This window comes from Sinohyriopsis cumingii, chromosome 19 (genome assembly GCF_028554795.1).
Source record: "Sinohyriopsis cumingii isolate HCF-2022 chromosome 19, ASM2855479v2, whole genome shotgun sequence".
In the NCBI taxonomy this organism is placed as follows: Eukaryota; Metazoa; Mollusca; class Bivalvia; order Unionida; family Unionidae; genus Sinohyriopsis; species Sinohyriopsis cumingii.
The window spans coordinates 19,076,571-19,102,742 of record NC_142979.1 but is presented as its reverse complement, the minus strand read 5'-3'; the positions used below and the strand labels follow the sequence as shown (position 1 = coordinate 19,102,742).

The window sequence follows — 26,172 nt, the reverse complement described above, 5'->3', positions numbered from 1 at the left end:
CAAGTCTGTGTGTCTGTCCATATGTATGTACACCATCTGCATCATACATGTAAGGTCAAGGTTAAAGTTTTTCTTTAGATAGGTCATGGTTAAAGCTTTTTAGACTAAACTGGCTTGTTTTGGTCTTAGACAATGAAGATGAATTCTTGGACTTTGTTGTTGTTATTGTTGTTTTCCACGCAGGCCCACCTTGGACTTCGTAGCAGATGACATTGGGTAGTGATATATGTAATATATGTATCAGATACTGTGAAATTGAAACACTGTGGAGTTTACTTCATATTTGTATACATTTAACACAATTTTCATTTGATCAAGTACACGAGTAACCATTCATTAGGATCGACAGGTACTTGGTATAAGTTTTATAAAATTTGGACAACTCTAAATCATGTGATATAAAAGATGTAGGAAGCGCATTTAACCCCAAATACAAAAGCATTTTGAATTATCAAGTCTTAATGCTCAAATAAACCGTTGTGTAAAAATATGCAGTATTCCTTTGTTTAATTTCAGATTCAGATGATTGAATCCTTTACCTTTACAATGAAAATTTTAAAAGTGACATTGCTCTCACGTTGCCATGGACTGGTACCTCTGGATATGTAAAGATTTTTTTTTGGGGGGGGGGAAGGGGTTTATAACTGGCAAAGAATTGAGGAAGCATTTTCAGGCAGCTCACTTTTGCTGCCTGCTATAAATTCTGGTTGCAGACTGTCTTCACAAGTAACTGTTTTAATTCATTGGTCTTTAGAGCTGGGTATTGCCATCCATGTATGTCATGATACATGTGTATCTATCATGACAATTATCGTCAGTGCGATATGTATATATAAATAAACCTGACTTGTGTACAGGTGAATCCTTGTTTATAAAACAAACATGACTGGTATCACTTCATAAATCAGGACATGCTAAAGTCCCATAACAAATGAGAACTGTTTTCATTTTCTGTTTGTCTTTCCTTTAGATGTTCACTACACACTGATTACATGCACTAAATTTAATTAAAGCATGTTAATTGTCATATTCTGTAGAATAGATGCACCTAATGAATAAGAGGCATGCCTCTGTGATCCCACCGGTTGATGTTTCTTGTTCTCTCCAAGTGTACTTCTAGGTTCATGTACTTCTTAGCTGCTGGTCCACTCCAGACAGAAATCGAGAGACATCGCTCAGTTTCTGGGAACTAAACACAATATTGAATGAGTAGAGTGAATAAATTACAAAGGATGACATGGAAATTAGCTAATAATTAGGTACATATACTAGTAGATCAGGGGTGCACAACATTGTTTGGCCATGTACCAGATTGCATTTTCTAAGACCACTCGAGGGCCACAAACACTAATTTCTTTGATATAATTACTGCTCACGGGCCAGATTACTGTGTTGTTTTAATTTGCCCTGAGGGCAGGACAGAACATATTTGTGGGCCGGGAGTTGTGCACCCCTGTAGTAGATGGTTCTGAAAATGTTGTAGTTGCTGTGTTATTTCATTGAAAAGGGATAGGATAAAATAGAAAAAAATGTTTGTTTCTAGAAATTTATATCATTTAGTTTTATTCTATTATTGTCCTGTATCAGTGGTCCAAGTCTACACCATGATAGGCTATTTAGAGAATAAATATTGTAATTCATTGGTGCATTGATGATATCAAACCATGTCTGTTACTCTGAAGGCACTCATTGGAAATTCTAAGACTTGCCAACAAAAATTACTATCATCTGTAATAAGCATAGATTTGAACATTTTATCCTGTCACAAAACAATTTATGTCCACAAGTACTAAATCATCTTCCCAAATTTGCTTTGTGGTTACACCCCCACCCCCCAGAACAGTTAGGCAGTCTTCTTCTCTGTGCTGTGTATTTTTGAACCCTCTAAGGGCACATTTCATATGCATGGTACATTCTTCTGTTACAGAACAATTGTTAATTGGGCAAAGACATGGAATGTATCAGGGCCCTACTGCTCACTTGATATATCTGTTTGTGAAAACAATTAAAAAGTGTTCTTAAATGATTTTATAAAATCTTGACTGCCAGTTTGTATCCATTAAATGTTATGTCAAAACCAAAAATCATTAATGTGGGCTTTTTGAATGTTAAATTTTTTCCTGAGGATCTTTCCATTAAGAAATTAATGTTTATTGTATGGAACAACTCCTTTAAGACCTATAAAAAAACCCATTTTGATTGTGTTCATTTTATACCAGCTATGGGATTAGGATTTGTAAGGCTTTACCCAACCCCCACCCCACCCCATCCTTCAAGCTTATGGATGTGTAGTAGGTTGACCTGCAGTGGTTGGTTTGCTGGTCTCCTGACTAGAAGGGAATGGATTTGAATAATACCATCTGACTAGTTCAGGTCGGCTTTCTTTGTGTGCTCTTGGGCAAAGCACAAATTTAACTACTGGTGTTGCTGTGTCATAAAACACCAGACCAAACTGTTAACTTTATGGGGAAGATCTTTTTTTAATTGTACTACTTGATGGTTTGCAGCACACTTAAGTTTACTTAATATTAACTTCATTGACTATGTGAATAGTACTGTTAAGTACATTAGTTATACCAGCCACTTTCACCTGCAACTGACTCGTACCATGTAAAATTATATAATTACAATTATGTTGAACATTTTTGCTGTTGTAACTTGTAAAACTCAATCTTTGATTTTAAATAAAATGTAAATATTGTCACAGTTTTTATTGTTGTTGTTTTGTTTTTTAAAACTTGCTGGCATGTTGACGCTTTTGCATATCATTACGTAAATAGTGTTGATGAGGGGAGATTTTATATTTATTTATGTTTGGTTCTTTTGGTCCCAATTTTTAACACAAAGATAACACATACCATATGGCTGCCCTACTTATTTTTCTCAGATGCCAGTTATCCATTTTCACAAAATTGTAAACAGAACCAATAAACTTGAATCATACCATGAGCTACTAAATTGAATTTTACACACCAGGCCCATATTAACCAAACACCTTGAACTTGAGTGCAGACACAGATTACACTAAATAAGACATGTACCATACAGGGCTTTCAGAGTATAAATTCAAATACAGTTGTTTCTTAAATTTGTATTGGTTTTTTATGTGTGCTGAATTATTAAAAGGATGATTCTGAGCTTGGCTGCACACTCAAATTGAATTTTGTGAATATATGGCCTGGCCCCATATTTTGGAAGCCTTTTCAAAACAAAGCTTGACCTGACAGGAAATTGTTTTAGTAAGTACATTAATTTAAATAAAGCTAGAATTGGATAACTTGAATGATTGTCATAACGGTATGGTCTTTCTACTTAACGGCTAAATTTCAATGCTAAAGATGTGTCTGCTTGAAGTATCACATGATATTCGAGTTTTGAGCTTGAGTTTTGTTTTTAGAATGCTTCCATGCTCAGTCCCCCTTTTCCCCTGTCACCTTCCCTCAACCCTCCAAATTGCCACACCAATCCCCTAACCCCAAGAGCTGTTCCGGTGCGTTAGTGGGTTGAGACACAAATCAGAGCAGGAAAGTTTCCAACTTTAACTATGCGGAAGTTCCCATCGGAGGTTGACTTCATTGTTATCACTACCATATACAGTTCCCATGGGAGGTTGACTTCATTGTTATCACTACCATATACAGTTCCCATGGGAGGTTGACTTCATTGTTATCACTACCATATACAGTTCCCATGGGAGGTTGACTTCATTGTTATCACTACCATATACAGTTCCCATGGGAGGTTGACTTCATTGTTATCACTACCATATACAGTTCCCTTGGGAGGTTGACTTCATTGTTATCACTACCATATACAGTTCCCATGGGAGGTTGACTTCATTGTTATCACTACCATATACAGTTCCCATGGGAGGTTGACTTCATTGCTATCACTACCATATACAGTTCCCATGGGAGGTTGACTTCATTGCTATCACTACCATATACAGTTCCCTTGGGAGGTTGACTTCATTGTTATCACTACCATATACAGTTCCCATGGGAGGTTGACTTCATTGTTATCACTACCATATACAGTTCCCATGGGAGGTTGACTTCATTGCTATCACTACCATATACAGTTCCCATGGGAGGTTGACTTCATTGTTATCACTACCATATACAGTTCCCATGGGAGGTTGACTTCATTGTTATCACTACCATATACAGTTCCCATGGGAGGTTGACTTCATTGCTATCACTACCATATACAGTTCCCATGGGAGGTTGACTTCATTGCTATCACTACCATATACAGTTCCCTTGGGAGGTTGACTTCATTGTTATCACTACCATATACAGTTCCCATGGGAGGTTGACTTCATTGTTATCACTACCATATACAGTTCCCATGGGAGGTTGACTTCATTGTTATCACTACCATATACAGTTCCCATGGGAGGTTGACTTCATTGCTATCACTACCATATACAGTTCCCATGGGAGGTTGACTTCATTGCTATCACTACCATATACAGTTCCCTTGGGAGGTTGACTTCATTGTTATCACTACCATATACAGTTCCCATGGGAGGTTGACTTCATTGCTATCACTACCATATACAGTTCCCTTGGGAGGTTGACTTCATTGTTATCACTACCATATACAGTTCCCATGGGAGGTTGACTTCATTGTTATCACTACCATATACAGTTCCCATGGGAGGTTGACTTCATTGCTATCACTACCATATACAGTTCCCATGGGAGGTTGACTTCATTGCTATCACTACCATATACAGTTCCCTTGGGAGGTTGACTTCATTGTTATCACTACCATATACAGTTCCCATGGGAGGTTGACTTCATTGTTATCACTACCATATACAGTTCCCATGGGAGGTTGACTTCATTGTTATCACTACCATATACAGTTCCCATGGGAGGTTGACTTCATTGTTATCACTACCATATACAGTTCCCTTGGGAGGTTGACTTCATTGTTATCACTACCATATACAGTTCCCATGGGAGGTTGACTTCATTGTTATCACTACCATATACAGTTCCCATGGGAGGTTGACTTCATTGTTATCACTGCCATATACAGTTCCCATGGGAGGTTGACTTCATTGTTATCACTACCATATACAGTTCCCTTGGGAGGTTGACTTCATTGTTATCACTACCATTTGACATTTTTCAAGTTAGCATATACAATTTCTGACTTGTTTTGTCTGAAGTAAAACATACATTTTGCTTTATCACAGATTTCAAAGTGGCGTCATTATAAGGTATCAATTTTTTTAGATTATTATTGTTATGTACCGTCAGCGCTGAAAGATAAAAGTTTCTCCTTTGAAAGAATATTTGTGAAAGTACTTAAGAAAATTAAATTTTTCATCATAATTACTTTCATGTTTCATCATTCTTTGTTTTGTAACGTATCATAAATTCCTCAGGATGAGTAAATTAAAGGCATTGACCATGATAATTACAGCCTTACAGTTATTAACACTGAAATGTTTTGTGTAAAGTCCTATGTACAGACAAGTTTTAAATCACTTTTCCTTGCATTGTCAACAGAAGTATGCATCTAGAATTTCCCGACATGGTTATCAAAAGAACTAGTTGCCCTTGACTTCTGAAAGCTAGATTGCTGATTCTAATCTCATATAAGGAGTTAGCACTTTAGTCCAGTTGTGGTATGCTGTTTCATTTATGCCATTTTAAGACAATAAGTAAAGAAAATGCTACTTTTTGGTTTTCGTTGATGTAAATGAGTTGGACAAAGAGCTATAAATGGAATTGACTTAAACAAATTTCTCTGTTTTGTGTAAATGCTTTAGGTTGATTTAATCATTTGAACAGCTCCATTTAGATATTTAGATTGTAGATCATGTTTTAAAATGGATTTTTGTTTTTAGTAAAATTACTTAAAGCTAGAAAGTGAAAAATTGCTGTATTGTATGATTAAGTGCGGCATATTTTCAGTATGTCCCCAAACTGTCTGCTACTTGCATTTGTTTCAACCAGACCGTGAAATGTGAACTGTTCAATGTGGAGAAGGAGGTAAAGGTTTACAAATGTCAACACAAGCAAACAATAGAGAAGAACCAAACATTAAATATGATAGTTGTGAAGATTATTTGTATAAAGTTTTTTATATATACATACCACAACAATGCATCATTTCACAGTCTATTTAACTTTGGCCAAATTAAGAAGAGTAAATTTTGTGTGCGATATATTGTGTATGTAAGAGGAGTAAATTTTGAATGTGATATATCGTGTAATTAAGAGGAGTAAATTTTGTGTGCGATATATTGTGTAATTAAGAGGAGTACATTTTGTGTGTGATATATCATGTAATTAAGAGGAGTACATTTTGTGTGTGATATATCATGTAATTAAGAGGAGTAAATTTTGTGTGTGATATATCGTGTAATTAAGCGGAGTAAATTTTGTGCGTGATATGTCGTGTAACTGCAGCATTCCCTTGCTATAAGGTCCTCTATTCTAACATGATTTATGTTACAAAGTGATCATATGCATCTATATTCATTGATCAGATTATGATTTAGAGCCACTTTGTTACCAGTCGGTGAGATAAAGGGAGGGAGGACTCTTGGTTTTTTTTAAATTGTAATAGAAGTATGGTAGTTGTAGCTTTTGTTGTTGTCACTCTTCATTTTCCAAAACATGTGATGAAACTTTCCTCAAAGTTTGATATACTCTTGGCAAGGAGAAAACCTGTTTTAAACTGTAAACCTGAACATAAATGGGGGTTGCCATATGATTTTCTCCTTTTTCTCTATCCAAGTAAGAAAAGGAACAGTCTTCACCTTTCCAGTTTGATCGATGTGAAAATATATAAATACAAGTGCTGGATTATTTCTTCATTAATATTTGAAATTTTATATAGTGTAAACTGCAACAAAACCATTTGACTTCCAAGAAAACTGTCAAATGTTAACACTGTATATTGGGGGTACTCTGTGCAATACCATCTGATGACTTCAATTGTTCTTCATTTGGGGTTTCATTTTGTGTTACTTCATTCTCTTTCCCCCAATACTACCTCTATCAAATCCTTAGTTACTTGGAGTAGCTCAGTTTCTGAAGTGCAGCTCCTTAGCCAGTTCATGTCCCTGTTGTATGATCAGAGTTAATGTCCCTGTTGCATGATCAGAGTTAATGTCCCTGTTGCATGATCAGAGTTAATGTCCCTGTTGCATGATCAGAGTTAATGTCCCTGTGGTATGATCAGAGTTAATGTCCCTGTTGAGTGATCAGAGTTGATGTCCCTTTTGCAGCTCCATAGCTAGTTGCAGGATACTCAACTGTATTTTTCCTTTGTATGTATCATGTATTTTGTTGTATGCTTACAAGTTAGTCAGATGCTTGAGATTTGCTGATTGTGTGGCACATGAGTTGATCCCAATATGTGCCAGAGTTGTAAATAAGGTGGATATATCATTGATATGTTTGAAGAATAAATATTTCAGCTACCGTTTTTTTATATGTTGTGTATTGTGTAAACCAACAGTAAACAGTTAGTTTACAGCTGGAATGTGTTACATTATACATTATGTGGTGATATTTATTATCTAGTATGTTGCTACATTAATACTTATATCGTCTATTTGTCCAAATTGCAGATAAAAGCAATAAAACCAGAATAAGTGAGCTATTTCTACATTCTTCATAATTGCCATAGATGAATTTAACAAAACATAACTTGGATAATTTCATCAGTTATTCATATTTAAATTAATGAGCTTAGACATTTTATTGTATTATGACTTAGACATTGTATTGTGTTATAACTTAGGAAATAAAGAATACTATGCAGATGTGTACTTGTATTTCTTTTATATTTCATTGATATTAAAAAAAAATTCCTCACTTTTGTGATAATAATGCAAATCAAAACATAACTGCTGCTTGCTTACCCCGATGCTATAAAAAATTTCTGAGATCACTGAGTTGGTCTTACTTTAAGGTGGTCGGAATCCAATTTTGTGTCAGGATTTTAGACTTTTTGGTCTCAGATCTAAGGCAGACTGGTATGAACTGCAAACTGACAGATGAACCTTTGCAAGGATAAGATGGGCATTTGGAATAAAGAGTGGTCTCGATATGAAAATAATGGGTCCATTAAGTAAAATTTTTTTACAAATCCAACTTTTACCCTTCTGCTCATGCCCAAGCCAAATAGCCAATGAAAAATGATGTTTCTAACACAGCTAGGCAGTATGTTATTGGAAGATCACCTGAAAGTTGGTGTTTTGGGATTTATTCAGAAATAGCTTTCAAAATGTGTTTCCTACTCGAATTTCAGACGAAAACGACAAAAACCTCCAGGGGTTAATGTGTTGTTGTTGTTATTGTAGGGTTTAACGCCATTTTTCAGCTCACGATAGGCTATACATGATGGCCAGTATTATTGGTGGAGGAAGAACCCGGGAAATCCCTGGAAAGAACCACCGACCCTCAAGAAGCTACTGGCAAGCTTTCTCACATACCCACATTGGCCGAATCTGAGACTCGAACCTATGCAGACAGATGTGAGATGGCAGTGATTCGTAACGGAGAGCGCTTTAGACCACTGGGCCACTCGGGGCCCCCAGGTTAATATGTTAAGATGAGATGTGTCATCTGCCTGTGTGATCAATATCAGGCTATATTGGGCCCCTCACTGTCTGCATGCAGAACGACTATAAGCTACCAGTAGATATATTTATTTTCTATATTTATTTATGGTTTTTTATGTGTGTGTGTATATATATATATATATATATATATATATATATATATATATATATATATATATATATATATATATATATATATTTCAAGTATACAAGTTTCATGTATGCATACTAGGCTATATTATATAGGTTTATTAGTATTTAATTGTAATTTTTCCCATTGTCCTTGCAGGCTTACATTCGGGAGGGTTGTGCTCTCCAGCAGCTTGGTCAGCATGCTGATGCCCTGGCAGCATTTGCTCTGGGCCTGGCCCAAGATGCAAGCAATTCCAGCCTTTTGGCAGGTCTCATGGATTCGGCCATCAAGTCACCACTCAAAGGTAGGCAGTGTTCATGGGCTTAACTAGATACACACACATATATATATATATATATATATATATATATATATATATATATATATATATATATATATATATATATATATATATATATATATATATATATATATATATGTTATATATGTTACATAACAAAAATTTTTTGGTTAAATGACAATGCCATTTGTCAGCAATTTCATTTATTATTTTGGCCATCTCATCCATCATTTCATGATCTTTTGTCCAAAATTGTACAATAAAACTCAAACAAATTCATCTTTTCTTGGCCAGATAGAGCCATGCAAATTACAAGAAGTTGGTTAGAACCAAAAATATAAAACCGGAAGTCACATTTGCTGTTAGTACTTTCCGTAACTGTTATTTTGGGAAACAGTATTACTTTCCAGCATGATTCAGATGAGATCTTGAGCTCAAAATGAATTTTGTTTTAGTTGACACTGAAGCATGAAAATTTACCACTGTAATTAGAGACATATTTATAATAAGATGTGTTGAGGAAGAGTTACGTAACATTATGGAAAAATGGCAATATTATAAATGAAATTGCTGCAGAACAGCGATGATTTTCAGGTAATCAAACTTTTCTCAATGCGTTTAAAATATCATGAAACAGCCTGCTTATAAGTCAAGTCAGACTGCAAACAACAAAGATCCTGATCTGCCATAGCATAACACATCTGCAGTTCAGAGTCTATATTGTTTGTTCTACTGATTACTCCTAACAAACTGCACAGATCCAGATATGCTGGTGCATTACGCGACAACAGATCTGAGTCTGTGCAGTTTGCAGTTGGACGCCTTTTATAAGCGGATATATACAGTAATTCAGTGTAAAACTTGCTAGGTAGTGGTATATTCTCACCTACAACCCCAGTCCTGCTGCAAACAACAAAGACCCAGATCTACTGGCTCATTATACTGATTTGTCCAAACAAGATGGATAGACCCAAATCTACTGGCACATAATTGGATAGCAGGTCCAGGTCTGTATAGCTGAGTCAGCTTATAAGCAGATATAGACTGCATATATGCATTAATAAAGACTCCAGAAAGTCACAGTACGGTCTAGTTATAAATCAGTCCTTTTGGTATGTGGTGGTTTCAAATATTGTCTGTTCCAAGATGTTATGTATAGTTTTCATGCTTTCCATCAAGCTGTATTTGACGTTCAAGCTATTGTAGAGTAGAATAAAACTCTTGGAAAAAAGTTACTTTCATTGGCTTTTAACCGCACTTCCAATACTTTATCGGTCACATCACACACTACCAAACTGAGAGCCAGGAGCCTTTCCCAAGGACACACCGAGGTAGCTGACCTTGGCTGGCCTGGGTGGGTATTGAACTTATGACCATCAGATTACAAGTCTGTCTGCTGGGCTACCTTAACTTCCATTGAGAAAAACAAATTAAAATGAAACTTTTTCTTTCATAAATTAACCTAATGATTTTTTTTTAAATCAGCAGCGGTAAGTGATAGAGCCCCATTTAAGAAAGCAGTTAATTTTTGTGAAGGTTGGACAAGAGATGTTGAAGTTGCAGAGATTTCAGATTTGATAAAGCACATGGCAAAAAAAAAATGGTGTTAGGGATTAAAATTCACATCTAGCAGGGTAACTAGTTGGATCAGTAGATTTCTAGAATTTTGTTTGTATATTTGGTCATTTGAAAGTTGTCATGCTAGATGGAGTGGTCAGTTATTTTTAAAAAAATGGACTCATCTGTTTCCCCTGCCCAGCTAGAATTGCAGTCATGGACAGATTGTGAAATGAAAAAAATGCTGAACTGTTAAAGTTTTTAATATAGATTTATTGAATTGAGCTTAAATTGAAAATGCCACCATCTTGATTATAATGCTTTGACTGAAAGGATACAGTAAATTGTGGTGCAGGATGATACAGAAAACAGTCCTATTTTTAATTTATAACATTCTTAATATTTTGAAACATTTCAGAAAAATTGGAGCCAGTTTTCCAGCAGCTTCAAAAGCTAAAGCTTGAAAAGAGTCCATTTGTCATCATATCCGTAATTGGTCAAGAACTGCTTCAGGTTGGCCACTATAATGCCTCGGTACAAATGCTGGAGGCTTCTGTCAAGATTGGGACATGCAGTTTAAAATTGAGGGGTTCTGTCTTCTCAGCTCTGAGTAGTGCCCACTGGGGCCTTGGCAACATAGACAAAGCAATCACCTTCATGCAGAAGGACCTTCAAGTTTCCAAAGAGCTAGGTAAATATCAGATCCATAATCAACCATTTTCGAAAATTTCATCTTCTAATTTCTTTACAAATATATTTTTGCTTACGTTTTTAAGTTGTAACTTTAAAAAAATGTATGGTCTGATAGAAAAGTGTCAGTGAAAAAGTTTGACTACCACAAACGTTACAAAAATATTACATCTTATTAAAAAGTTAATTTGGCATTGCAGATAAGGAAACAATATCATGCATTTTGATTCATATTGACTATCAACAGGAACACCTTCATAATTTGGTTTTGCAGCCGCAATCTGTTTCTAAAACTGCTAACAATATTTAAACTAGGGTTGCCGTACGTCTTATTGTGGGACATGTCCCCCTTTTTGGTCCTTGAATCCTTCTATCACCGTGAAGCAGACATTATGTTTCATTGCATTGAATGTTTGTTTTGCAGCTACAACAATTGTACTGACACTTTACAATAATTTCAGTTATTTTATCGTATACATGTAACACATATTTCAGTCATGGTCGTTGAGAAACATGTTTTGATTGGTGCGTGCTGTACTCAATAGTTATAGAGTGCGGGTTTCCATGGATGGTCAATTTCATGTTTTGACAGAGGCAGCTGTTGCTACCAATATAGAAAAAATCATAGTTTATGGCTTTTGATTACAAGTTAAATTGGTTTTGAAAGGTGGAGGTGTGTTATATAAAAAGGTGAATTACTTTTTTACTATTTTGTTAATGAAGGAAATTTGACTTGGTCAGATTTATTGAAAGACGAGGAAGTAAAATAAAGCACAGTAAAAACTTTATGTTAGGACTCAGTTTCAAATTATTTATCAGTGATTTGTTCATCAAAATCAAATATGATTGATTTTAATTGTTTGGAGATATTTTTAAACTTTTTCACAGAAAAGGTCAAATGATATCTGATACCGTTGATTGACAACCAGTGAGAATTTATATCTGAATTAGTAAGTTATTAATTTAATGGCAGGTTATGATACAGTGAAAGGACCAAAATTAAAGGTATAAACAAAAATTATTCCCAAGAAGACAACTTTAATTGTTCATAACCAATTATTTAAAAATGATAATGAAATGCTTTATCATTTGGCCTGATCTGATTAGTCATTGATTACTTTAATTAATCCTCATGCCATTCATATATTCCTCAAATGAGAGATAAAAATTTTTCTATTCAAATTCATTTACTGACTCTCCAAATCAAAGGGATTTAAAGAAAATAAGTATAAAGCCATTTTGGTGGTTACCCTTCCCCCACCTACCCCCATCCCAGTTCCTCATTCTCCTTCCTAGTTAGCTGCACTTTTGTATGCCCTGAATTGTTTCCCTTGTCCTCCCTTCTTCTTTTTAAATAAAGTTTTCCATGTAGTTTAGTGATTTCACATGAGTATGGAAGTGTATTTATGTTTCATAGTCTCTCCAAGAATATAATGATCGTGAGTTTAAGGATTCCTGAATCGTGGTCCAGTGGCCTGGTGGTTAGAGCATCCACCTCAGATGTGGGAGGTTGCAGGTTGGAACCCCAACCAAGTCATAGCAAAGATTTATAAACATGGTACTAACAGCTGCCTCACTCAGCATTAAGAGGTTAGTGTTAGGACCGGTCGGCCTGGTGTCAGATAATGTGAGTGGATGAGACATCATTCTACATGCTTGTGGCATGATGCTCCAGTGCTAGACATCGCTGTAAACTGTCACATTGCAGACATCATAGCTATAGGACTGAAATAATGTTAACGCTATGTTAAAAATCACATACACACACAGTGAATCATGGTAGTACCATTTCATCCTTTGTCAGTTGCTACTCGGTAGAACATTACAATATCATTGGAAGGGATGGCCTTTTCACCCATGCAACAGTGACTTTTACCCAATTCACGGTGATATACATAATGAAGAAAATGCATTGGTTAATAGTGTTTGAAATAGTCCAGAGTTGAGTTGATAATAATAATAATAATAATAATAATAGTGTTTGAAATAGTCCAGAGTTGAGTTGATAATAATAATAATAATAATAATAATAATAGTGTTTGAAATAGTCCAGAGTTGAGTTGATAATAATAATGATAATAATAGGTGCAAAGAAGAAGAAAATCCTTTATTTATCCAGTCAAATAACTAGCATTATGGCCCAGCAGATAAAACAAATAAACATGTAATTAATAAAGAATTTACAAAGTTAATGGCTATTGAATAAAAGAATACATATAAAACAAGTTTTATACCAGATTGACATACTGTTATCACATAGATATATTACAGCAACCATGTAAAAAAAATTATGCATTTGTAAAATCAGGATATGCGCGTTAATATATTTATAGAGTTTCTGAAACATTCATTGCTTGTTTACTGTCATGCAGCAAACTGTTCCATAACACTGTACCAGTGTAAGAAAAAGTTTTCTTAAATTTCTTTGCCCTAACATTTGGTATATATAAATCGCTGTTTTCATTCAACTGGACCCTCGTGCTAATCTTCATTACATATTTACAAAACACTAAGATACTCAGATGCATGATTATAAAAGACCTTCGAATATAATGCAGTCCTTAATTGGAATGGTAATCTTGCACACAAAAGGCAGATAATGACTCATTTAAAACATGCCTTTCTACAACCTTTACTTGTTCACATTTCATAAGCATTATTATGGAATAGTTGGATAGGTTTTCATTTTTTTTAAATACGTTAGAACATTGAAATAGATTCTTGTCTTAGAAATTTGTTAAAATTATTATTCATCCATATGAATGTTTGTTTAAAATGTAATAACATTGTTAAGACATCTTTTTTTGGAATATGTTTATTATTGATTTAAGTGAACAGTTAATACCTGTCTGTGGGTAATAATATCTTTATGTGTCCACAGACTATACATGTTTATTGAAGTTGCCATATATAATCACTTTTAAGTTCAATTAAGCTGCAAACTTCATAGACCCAGAGCTGCAGTCACATATTGCACTAGCAAGTCGGGCTCCATGCAGTTTTGTGAGAGTAATCAGCAGAACAAAAATGTAGCTCCAGGTCTATGCAAAATATTGATAACATTATGTTTTTTTATCAAATGAAGTTATCTACACTAATGAATGAAATAGTGTAAGACTTGTAACGAGAAAATGAAGGAGATTCTATAGCTTTACATGGAGAATTTCAAACAAATTTCTTTTGAAAGCATAATTGTTTAAGTTTAAACTGAATTTAATAGATTTTTTTTAAAAAGGGAAGAAAGGTACAAATCAAATTCTTGAGTACACAATAAACATGTGAAATTACAAACTTAATTTTTTGACTCTCTTGTGAACTCAGAAATGGTTCAGAGAGTTGAGATAATAATGACAACAAATGTAATGATAATAATGATGATGATAGTATATGTCTAGAAAGTTACTCATCTGGTTCAACCACTAATCTTCCTTGTGGCCCTGTGTTGTAAGAACGGTTTTAACCACACATCCATACCTGAAAGCTCGGTTGGTAGAGTGTCTGATTAATAAATTAAGGGTTGCTGGTTCAATACCTGCTTATGCCAGTCTGAGTCCTGGTAAAGATATTTCCTCAGCATGATATAGCCAATATGTTAAAATGCCATTAAAACTAATAAAAACAAAACAAGTTTTGTTTTACTCTGAAAATAGTAAATTGACTTGCCCAGGGACACACCATCATTAGAGAACTATTCAATATGATGTTTTAATGACTTGTTCATGTTTCACTGGTGATTGATAGCTGTCTGGTATTTATGCATGATCTGTCATTCTCTCTACCAAGCAAAACATGTAAGCAAGGGTATGATAAATTGATCTGACATTGATCTATTGACACATTTGATTTAGGTAGAAGGAAATAAAATCAGGATGATTTATTCATTATCAAGTAAAAATGATAGGATTTGGCAATCAACAATGTATTGTACTTCTTGGTTTGGTGTTGTTATTGGGTTTAATGACATTTTTCAGCACAATATAGGCTATACATGGCAGTCAGTATAAATGGTGGAGGAAGAACCCGGGAATCCCCCGGAAAGAACCACTGACCCACAAGAAGCTCCTTGCAAGCTTTCTCACATACCCACATTGGCCGCACCCGAGACTCAAACTGTGTTCTTATTGATGCTGAACAGCATAAAACACAATGTTCAATCCCAGATTGAGTTTTAATCATCAAGATGTTAATAAGGATTTTTGCATTGTGTCAAGTGTTTTAGTGACCAAGACTGATTCAAGCTGCATTTGGTTCTATGGCTGGAGTGAGTATTCTCACAGCTATCAAGTACCATCATTTCAAATGTGCAGAACACATCTCACTCCTTGACCTGATAGCATTAATGTTTGTTACATTGCTCAAAACCTCCATCAGATGCATTAAAATAATTTCATTATGCATTTTTATTACATTTTTTATGCATAAAATGCTAATTATGATATTTATTTTTAATTCTGAGACTTAACATATTTGATTTTGAACATGTACCTTCTGGTCAGAATTTTGGACATGTATACAAATGGTTGAAATTTCAAACATATGCCCTATGACTGAAACATGTTTGAAAATTTTGCACATGTTTGGTTGAAATGTTGGACATGTACTTTTTGGTTGACATTTACCCTGTGGTTGAAACTCTACAGTAGTTTTATGCTTTTAAAGTTGTCATGTTTTTTGCACTAATGATGACAAGAGGACGGAATTTGGATGGAAAAAATACTATCCTATTCAGAAAACCTTGATCAATCATGGCAATTTAATAAACATAGAAAGAGAAATAAAATGAAAACTGGTGATTTGTGATTTTCCATTTACTGGACATTATCAGACACTTATTGGTTTGTGTTAAGCACACATAGGGTCCAATAAGTTTGTTGCTACACAGTGTTACAACAGGTCCATCATGATGGAGTAGTTGGTAAAATTACAGCAAGTTATGAACTTTCTGAATTTGTGCATGATTTAGTCATAAATATAATTAGAACAAGACGTCTCTTCAAACATATTTCTACTCACTTGTGAGGAGCTTTACATATACATTTTATTATTTATTAAATAAATACATGATTGTGTTGGTGCTGTTGGCGAAAGTACATGGAGTTCATAAGTTTGCTCTGCTGTACTTTGGTCTCACCCACAGTGTCCAACAGTTTAAATGCTTTGGCTTTTGTAGTCATGCATGAAGTACATGGAGTTCATAAGTTTGCCCTGCTGTACTTTGGTCTGACCCACAGTGTCCAACAGTTTAAATGCTTTGGCTATTGTAGTCATGCATGAAGTATATGGAGTTCTTAAGTTTGCCCTGCTGTACTTTGGTCTGACCCACAGTGTCCAACAGTTTAAATTCTTTGGCTATTGTAGTCATACATGAAGTATATGGAGTTCATAAGTTTGCCCTGCTGTACTTTGGTCTGACCCACAGTGTCCAACAGTTTAAATGCATTGGCTATTGTAGTCATGCATGAAGTACATGGAGTTCATAAGTTTGCCCTGCTGTACTTTGGTCTCACCCACAGTGTCCAACAGTTTAAATGCTATAAGTTTTAAATATTTGAAGCTATGAAGAATTATTGCTAAAATGTCATTTTTTTGCAGATAAGGATATTAAAGAGTGAGAACAATATACTTTGTATATTTAAAATAATGATATATAAATGAACCTATGACAGAAAGTTAGAAAAACTGTATAAAACTATAAGCTATAAAGATATAGTTGTAGATATAGTGTTTTAATGCTGTTAAGAATTTTATCAAAAATTCTTTTGAAGTTGAAATTTTCTGTTTTCTTACTTTAAACATTTATTATTTTAATTAAAATAAGGTTGTTTTTTTTACACATCCTTGGACCAAGGAGCCTGCTATAAAGAATAATTGCATGATCAAATACTGTATTTAGCTAAGTATAAAGTGCACCTAGATTTGAAAAGTGTAAAACCATATCATGGTCCACTTTAGTTTCATTTAGCCACTCCTCTCGTGTGGCTCCATGAAAATCCACCAAACGGAGGTCTGGAAAGAAAATGAGTTTTCAGTGTAATACCTGAACCAGACTTTCCTCACAATGTAGAAGAGTGATTTGGTTATAAGATGACATAATATTTCATGCAAACAAGGAAGTTTCATTTGCTGATTGAGACACGCCTTCTGTATCGGCATCTGTTTACATACAACATGTGTCTTAATGGTATCTTTTTAAGCATACAATAGAACAATTGCAGAAAGTGTCTCGATAAATTGTTAAATAGCTAAATAGCTATATTGCTTTGCTTTGAATTACCTCTTTCAAATAGTAACAAGGATAAGTGAATCATTTACCTGACCCTTCTGTTTAAAAGATCTTGCACATGTTAGAGTAATCAGGGGTAGACTAAACAGCATTTACCTTAACCTACTTGCAACATTAGACTGTGACCAGTCTTAACAGTGCATTTATTCCATGCAGGTCTATGAATGTATTAATATTTAAAAAAAGTTTATTATACGGCAAAAAACAAGGTGTGTTTCCTGTTGTTTGGGTTTTAAAATTAGGGTAGGTAGGTTTTTTGTAGCATTATATATATGATAATGATTAGTATATATAATGTACTTAGTGCTTTAAGTACTGGGCTAGACCAGCTCAATTAGATGCATGGATCAGTTTCAGGAAATTTTTAAAAAAATAATTTTAAACCCTGGGGGATAAAAGTTCTAGGGTTGGCAACAAAAGACTGGGATGGTTGTCTGATTGGAAACACATTCTTGTGTATGTGCCTAATGCTGGACTATTTGTTGCTTACAAGCCATTCTTTCAGTAGGTAGGTTATAAGAGTGATATTCAATCATAGGTAGGTTATAATAGTGATATTCAGTCATAGGTAGGTTATAATAGTGATATTCAGTCATATGTAGGTTATAAGAATGATATTCGGTCATAGGTAGGTTATAAGAGTGATATTCAGTCATATGTAGGTTACAATAGTGAGTATCAATTAGAGGTAGGTTATAATAGTGATTATCAATCAGAGGTAGGTTATAATAGCGATCATCAGTCATAGGTAGGTTATAATAGTGATATTCAGTCATATGTAGGTTACAATAGTGAGTATCAATCAGAGGTAGGTTATAATAGTGATTATCAATCAGAGGTAGGTTATAATAGTGATCATCAATCATAGGTAGGTTATAATAGTGATATTCAGTCATAGGTAGGTTATTATTGTGATATTCAGTCATAGGTAGGTTATAATAGTTATATTCAGTCATAGGTAGGTTATTATAGTGATATTCAGTCATAGGTAGGTTATAATAGTTATATTCAGTCTAGGTAGGTTATGATAGTGATATTCAGTTATAGGTAGGTTATACTAGTGATCATCAATCAGATGTAGGTTATAATAGTGATCATCAATCAGAGGTAGGTTATAATAGTAATTATTGGTCATAGGTAGGCTATAATTGTGATCATTGGTCATAGGTAGGTTATAATAGTGATATTCAGTCATCATTTGTCATGATAAATACAATCTATGTTTGCTTATAAGTCAAGTCCAACCGTAAACAATGTAGACCCTGATCAGCTATCTTATGTGTCATGGAAACTTCATGTCCAGCAGTGTGACAGTTATCTTGTGCCATGAAAACTTCATGTCCAGCAGTGTGACAGTTATCTTATGTGTCATGGAAACTTCATGTCCAGCAGTGTGACAGTTATCTTGTGTGTCATGGAAACTTCATGTCCAGCAGTGTGACAGTTATCTTATGTGTCATGGAAGCTTCATGTCCAGCAGTGTGACAGTTATCTTATGTGTCATGGAAACTTCATGTCCAGCAGTGTGACAGTTATCTTGTGCCATGAAAACTTCATGTCCAGCAGTGTGACAGTCATCTTGTGTGTCATGAAAACTTCATATCCAGCAGTGTGACAGTTATCTAGTGTCATGAAAACTTCATGTCCAGCAGTGTGACAGTTATCTAGTGTCTTGAAACTTCATGTCCAGCAGTGTGACAGTTATCTAGTGTCATGCAAACTTCATGTCCAGCAGTGTGACAGTTCAATTACTTTCATAATGCAGAGCTTGACAGACTGAGAAGTCAGAACAAAGCAGCAAACCATCTTTGCTGTATTGGCAACTACCCCCTGGTCATGTCAGGGTTTATTAAAATAGTAAATTACAAACATGCTAATAGAGTGGTAGCACTGGTCATGTCACAGTTTATTAAAATGCCATCTTAACTCATAAGTCAAGTGAAACTACAAACTGCAAAGAGCCAGATCTGCTGTAGTATAATGCACTTGCAGATTAGGGCGTATGTCGTTTGTTCTACTGATTACTTCTAACAAACTGCACAGACCCAGATGTGCTGGTGCATTATGCAATGGCAGATCTGGATCTGTGCTTTATGCAGTTTGTCTCATAAGAAAATATATATATGTTAAGAACATTACAAGTATGCTGATAATGGGGTAGCTCTGAAAATATTGTTTAGGCCTTAACTTGGATGAAGTACCATCAAAAGAACAAGTAATAAGTCATTCTGTTAGGAATCTTTAGGATCCAGTCAAGCAAATATAATTGGTGACTGAACAACTGTTGAATAGACATTTGTAGTAAGATGTTCTTGTCAGAAATGTTTGGAATTTGGTGTATTGTTTTGTTGACAAAATGTTTCCAGTTATATTGGGAACATATCAAACCTGAGCACAAAACATTGTAGCTAAAAGAAAAATATCTCTCGTGCATACTCCCAATTTACATAGTATTTACTTCAGAATTGAAGGCCAAATTGTTGATTCAGGACGATCAAATTTAAAACTTGTACACTAATATCCAATCTTTTTGTGCTGTTGTTTGAGCTTTAAATAGGAAAAATAATTAATACTGCTAATAAAATCATTGTCACTGCTGTTTTGTCATCTGTACATCGGTCATTAGTGGCATTAATTAATTTTGACACTGTAATCCTGACCTCATTATTATGAAAAGGCTATACCACTGTAAATGTAATTCAAGGTTTCTCATGTGCCACCCATGAGAGGCCAAAGAAATATTGTTGTTATGTTCTATCCTGGACAGTTTGATTTGGAATTGAAATCTCCCATTGTACTACCCTCCCACCAACCCCCATACCAAAGAAAACCAACATGAGGCAATAACCTTGCCATAATCCGTAGCATAGGACATCTTTTAAATTTAAGTATTTTATGTTGACACTTGTCAAGTGTGAATTAATCGTAATATTTTAGTACATATTGAACATTTTATTTAAAAATGGTAGAAAAATGTTTCAGTCACAACTTTTGAAATTTGTATGATATATAATGACATTTGGATAGGTGTCGGATATTAGGCCAGAAAGTCTGTGAAGCTGCCAGAGCACCTGTAATTCATGTGATCACGCCTTTGCCATTGATAGAGCAATTTAATGGTATCGGCACTTGTTATGATTTAATTGACATATGGTGATATGCTAATTATTTTATTCATATATTCTTGACATGAGGTTACTGCCAATTTTCTTTTGAATCAAGGTTGAAATATTTCTTTGCATTTTAAAAGTTAATTTAAACTTGTAACAAATATGTGTAGTTTATGACTGCTATCAGCATTACATTTGACATACTTTGGGGATAATTAGGAAGTACTAAGAATCGAGGTTTGACATTGCTTGCAATTGACAAGTAGCAATCTAATTAACAAAAATAAATACAAGTGGTCCATATGACTTCTAGTGGTCAATTATCCAAATATTTTATGCATTGACTAATTTTCTGTTATTGAACAATTTTCAAACAAGTCACTTGTTTACAGTAATTGTGGAATATTTTGCAATTATGGATTTTTATTTGTGTACCATTTGTAAAAGAAAATTCAGGTTTGTGTGGTTCAGCCTGTGCTGACATACATGCCCCCATATGCATATATTAGGACATAATGGTATACCAGCACAATACTGTCTATATATGCCAATTCAAAGTCAAGGTACAAACTTGTAAAAAAAACATTAAGAAGATAAATCCGTGTGTATGTGCATTTATATGGATATACATATTGATATTTCCATGCAGGTCCAACTATACCATTAAAGATGGGGTATTTCAACTTTGGGGTATGATTTTGTGTGATCTGTAGAAAGATGTGCAGAACCGTTTTTTAAATTGGATCCATTTGGAGTCTGGGGACATTGGTGCATGTTTGATAGTGGAAGTTGGATTAAGAATATCATATATACTCACTTATAAGTCAAGTCCAACTGAATGCTGCATGAAACCAGCTCTGCATTCACAGGAATTGCTTGAATATCCATGTCTGTATTGGGGGTAATCATTTGAATAAACAACATAGACCCTGAGATCTGCTGGAACAACTAACAGAATATTATGTGACAGCTGATCAGGGTTTATGTTATTTATAGTTGGACTCGACTTATACACAAGTTTATATGGTAACTTAGCAGCTCAGTTGTATTCCACTTTGCTACAGAATTATAGTTAATGTGTTCTCCAAATTTTTTCTGCTTGACAAATTTATAAACATAATTTAACCACCATTATTAATTAAGACACCACACTGAGATAGAGGAACCCTACAGCAATAAACTTGTCTGTCCATGTGTTTGTCCATCTGTTGTTTATACATGTAGTAACCACCGTAGCTCAGCAGCTCTTATAATAAATACATGCCATTTGGTAGGTGAATTACTGATGTCATAGATTGTGTTTAATTGGTTTTTTGTCATCAGGTCTGATTTTAATGGAGTTGTTGCTCTTTTTATCTGTTTTGAGTTGCCAGTATAGAAGATCCTTTTAACAAGCACTGCTAAGGAATCATTATATTTATTAAGTTGCAAATTGGTGTTTACATGGTTTCAGACCTAGATGTGACAGTTACGAGTGTTGTCTTCGCAACGCCATATTGGACAGCAATAATGGCCATTGGCAGTTAACTCCATATCTTCATGTGGGATGTTGCTTGTAACTGGCATAGCTCAACAATTTGTTTGTACATATTCAGATGCAGTTGGTTTGAACTCACTCATTTTGGACAAAATTATTTTATTACATTCATCATCCATCTGTTGCCAGTTTCATTTCTGCACAATAACTTGAAATATCCAGTCTATAGTTACCAAAAATTTGTTGATGGCTTGCACTTAGGGTGAGCAAACAGTCTATTGATTTCATTTTGGAAAGGTTAAAGGTCAGGGTTACTGTGACTACAAGAAGACCTTTTTTCTGCACAAAAACATTAAGTTTAAATCACATCTTTGGCCCAAACTTTGTGGATGGCATACATTTGGGGTAAGGAAGAAGCCTATTGATTTTTGATTGAGATGGTCAGGGATAAGGTCACTGGCTGAAAGAAGCACATTGGTTATGCATGAAAAAGTCAGTTTTTGACCATGTACCATCACTGATGTTTGTGGATGATTTACATTTTGTGTAAGAAAGAAATCAGTTAATTTTGGAGTATAAGGTTAAAGGTCAAGGTCACTGAAAAAAAAGGCTTTTGTTTAATAACTTCAGTTATACCTTGACCAAAGTTTTTGATGGGCTGCATAAGGTTAAGGGTGATCATCAAAAGGTTAAAGGTGATTATCAGATGGCTAAAGGTGATGGTTAGAATGTTAAAGGTTATGGTCAGCAGGTTAAAGGTGATGGTCAGACAATTAAAAGTGATTGTCATTGTGGCTTTAGAAAATAGGATTTTGAAGAATGACCTCATAAGAACTAACTAGCATGACTGTTTTGTGCCTTAAACCATGTGTTCATTTTAAGTTATTGTTACATCCATTTCAGGCGACCAAGAAGGAGAATGCCGAGCCTATGGAAATCTTGGTGCTGCCCATTACTCCAAGGGAAACTACAAAGAAGCCCTGACAAATCATCGATTCCAGCTTGTTCTGTCAATGAGGCTAAAAGACAGACAGACTGCCACAGTAGCACTGAGCAGTCTAGGACATGTTTACACGGCCATTGGAGACTATCCAAATGCTCTTCAGAGTCACAAACAGTGTGTAGTACTTTTGAAACAGAGTGGTGATAAAACCATTGAAGCAAGGGAGATTGGCAATGTTGGTGCTGTGTACTTGGCAATGTGTAACTTTGACAAAGCTGTAGAATGCCACAACGAAAACCTCAAGATTGCCAAAGCATTAAAAAATTCTCTTGAAGAAGCTAGGGCGTACAGTAATCTTGGAAGTGCATATCATTATAAAAGAGATTATGAGAAAGCAATTGTGTTTCATAAACAGGTTTTAAAAATTGCAGAGCAGAGGGCAGATAAATCCTTAGAGGCTAGGGCCTATGCTGGTTTAGGCCATGCAGCAAGATGCTTGCATGATTATGCAGCAGCCAAGAATTATCATGAAAAACAGCTTGACAGCGCACTTCAGACGAGGGACAAAGTGGCTGAGGGTCGAGCATGTTCAAATTTAGGAATAATATATCACCAGTTAGGAGAATTCGAAGCTGCTTTAAAGCTTCACAAGGTTCATTTGTCAATTGCTAAAGATCTGTGTGATCAAGCAAGCCATGGTAGATCCCTTGGCAATATAGGTAATGCATATAGTGCTTTAGGAAAATATGAACAAGCTGTCAAATATCATAAACAAGAACTGGAAATTTCTCAGGAGGTTAACGATCGTCATTCCGAGGCAGCAACACATGGAAATCTCGCAGTGGCATATCAAGCTCTTAAAATGTATGACAGTGCTCATCATCATTATGTTGAGCATCTTGAACTGTCTCGTGAGTTGAAAGATACAATGAGTGAATCAAGAGCCGTGTGTAACCTTGGAAATTTTCATAGTTTTCGTGGTGAATACACAAACTCAATTCCATATTATGAGCAGTATTTAATGTTGACTCAGGAATTACATGATATGGAAGGCGAGGCAAAGGCATGCTTCAGTCTGGGCTATGCTCATTTTGCACTGGGAAATTATGTGGAAGCCGTGAGATATTATGAACAAGATTTGTCCCTTGCACGAGAATTAAAAGACAATTTAGGCGTTGCAAGAGCCTACTGCAATTTAGGCCTGGCACAAAAGGCCTTGCATAATTATTCAGAAGGACTGGAGTGCCAAAAGAAAGCTCTTCAGTTAATGACAACATTGAAAAATACAAAAGGGAAATTTCGTTGCTTGGGAAATATTGGTGATATTTTACTGAAAACAGGTGACACTACTGAGGCAATTCAGTTTTACAACCAGCAGCTACAGCTCGCAAGACAATGCAATAGCAAGGACCTTTTGGCCACTGCATATGGAGCACTTGGTACTGCTCACAGAGTGCTCTTACAGTTTGATAAAGCACTTGGTTTTCATACTCAGGAACTGAGCATCAGGCAAGACATGGGTGATGTGAAAGGTGAGTGTAGGGCTCATGGTAATCTGGGAAATGTTCATATGTCTCTGGGAAAGTACATGAATGCCTACACGTGCTACCAGGAACAGCTTGAGAAAAGCAGAGAGCTTCAGGACAGTGCCCTGGAGGCTAATGCATGTGGAAATCTTGCTATCACAAAAATGAACATGACAAACTTTGAAGAGGCTATTGGGCTGTTTGAGCAGCAGTTGGCAATGTTAGAACAAGTTCACGGAAATTCAGCATTATTTGATAAAGGTAGAGCCTTTGGCAATCTTGGTGATTGCTACGAGGCTCTGGGAGATTACGAGGAAGCAATCAAGTGTCACGAACAGTATCTTGCCATAGCTCAAAAGGTCAGCAATAAATCGGATCAAGATAAAGCATATAGAGGACTAGGTAATGCCCATCGGTCAGTGGGCAATCTCCAGCAAGCTTTAGTGTGTTTCGAGAAACGCCTTGTTGTGGCACATGAGCTGAATAGTTCCGTTGCAAAAGCCTCGGCCTATGGTGAACTGGGCTGCCTTCATAGTCTGCTGGGCAATTTTGAGCAGGCAATATCATGCCTACAACATCAGCTTAATATTGCCCGGGAAATGAAGGATCGGCTCTGTGAGGGTGATGCGGCATGTGGTCTTGGTGGGGTGTACCAGCAGATGGGCGAGTACGAGAAGGCATTAGAGTACCATCAGATGGACCGGCAGATTGCAGAGGTGTCCGAAAACATGGCATGTCAGTGTATGTATCTGAAATACTAGTATTCCTTATTGTTTGTAATTTTATATCTGTTTAAGACAAATGGTTATAACCTGTTTTTGCTGTAAAGCTAACGTTACTTTGTACAGTGTTGTTGGAATTGTCATCTGTAGGTCAACTAATGAATGAATGTTTTAATTTTCTTGGAAAACTCTTATCGAATTATTCCGCATTCAAGAAACTTTTTGAAATAAAGGACTGAATAACTGCTTCACAAAATGCATGCAATAAAATCAGTCTTAAAATATGTTTACATTTTAGATGAGTCCAACTTGAATGCCATGTGCTGTGCTGTTGCAGTAAAAGCACTGATTATTGTGAAAAACTGTGTACTACCCTGTACTGGGAATGATGAAACCTGACATACTTTTTTCCTAACTGAGATTAGAACCCATTCACCATTGTAAAAGTCCAAAATGATCAATAATTTTCAACTGGAATGTTTTTGATCACATCTAAAGTGCAATTAACAATCGGGAATGAACTTAATTTGCCAGAATTATATTAGTATTAAATTCTAGAGCTACAATTAAATTTTAGTATCTATATGACTGCATTCATGTACTATAGCCATCCCCAAGATTTCAATGCAAGAAAATCTCACACTGAAACTCGTACTGAAGTCAGAATTGATGAATCACCAAATCAGATGTAACCATGTGTACTAATCAGCAGAACAGTTTATTTAAAATCCTCACGACACAATGCTTGACTGACCACTGGAAGTATATAAATGGAGTTTGGGGATTCACCAGTTGTGACATAAGATTGGCTCATGTCAATTGATCATCAGAATT

At 35.3% G+C, this 26,172-nt stretch overlaps 1 protein-coding gene across 1 annotated transcript in view; it reads left to right on the top strand.

Moving 5' to 3' along the window:
* Positions 1 to 26,172, top strand: part of LOC149775225 (tetratricopeptide repeat protein 28-like) — a 167,391-nt gene that overhangs the window by 108,453 nt on the left and 32,766 nt on the right. Inside the window, exons 3-5 of the mRNA XM_089944263.1 lie at positions 8,886 to 9,033; positions 11,006 to 11,278; positions 23,051 to 25,357. Of these exons, the coding sequence (XP_089800389.1) occupies positions 8,886 to 9,033; positions 11,006 to 11,278; positions 23,051 to 25,357 (2,728 nt within the window). The remainder of the gene's footprint in view (positions 1 to 8,885; positions 9,034 to 11,005; positions 11,279 to 23,050; positions 25,358 to 26,172) is intronic.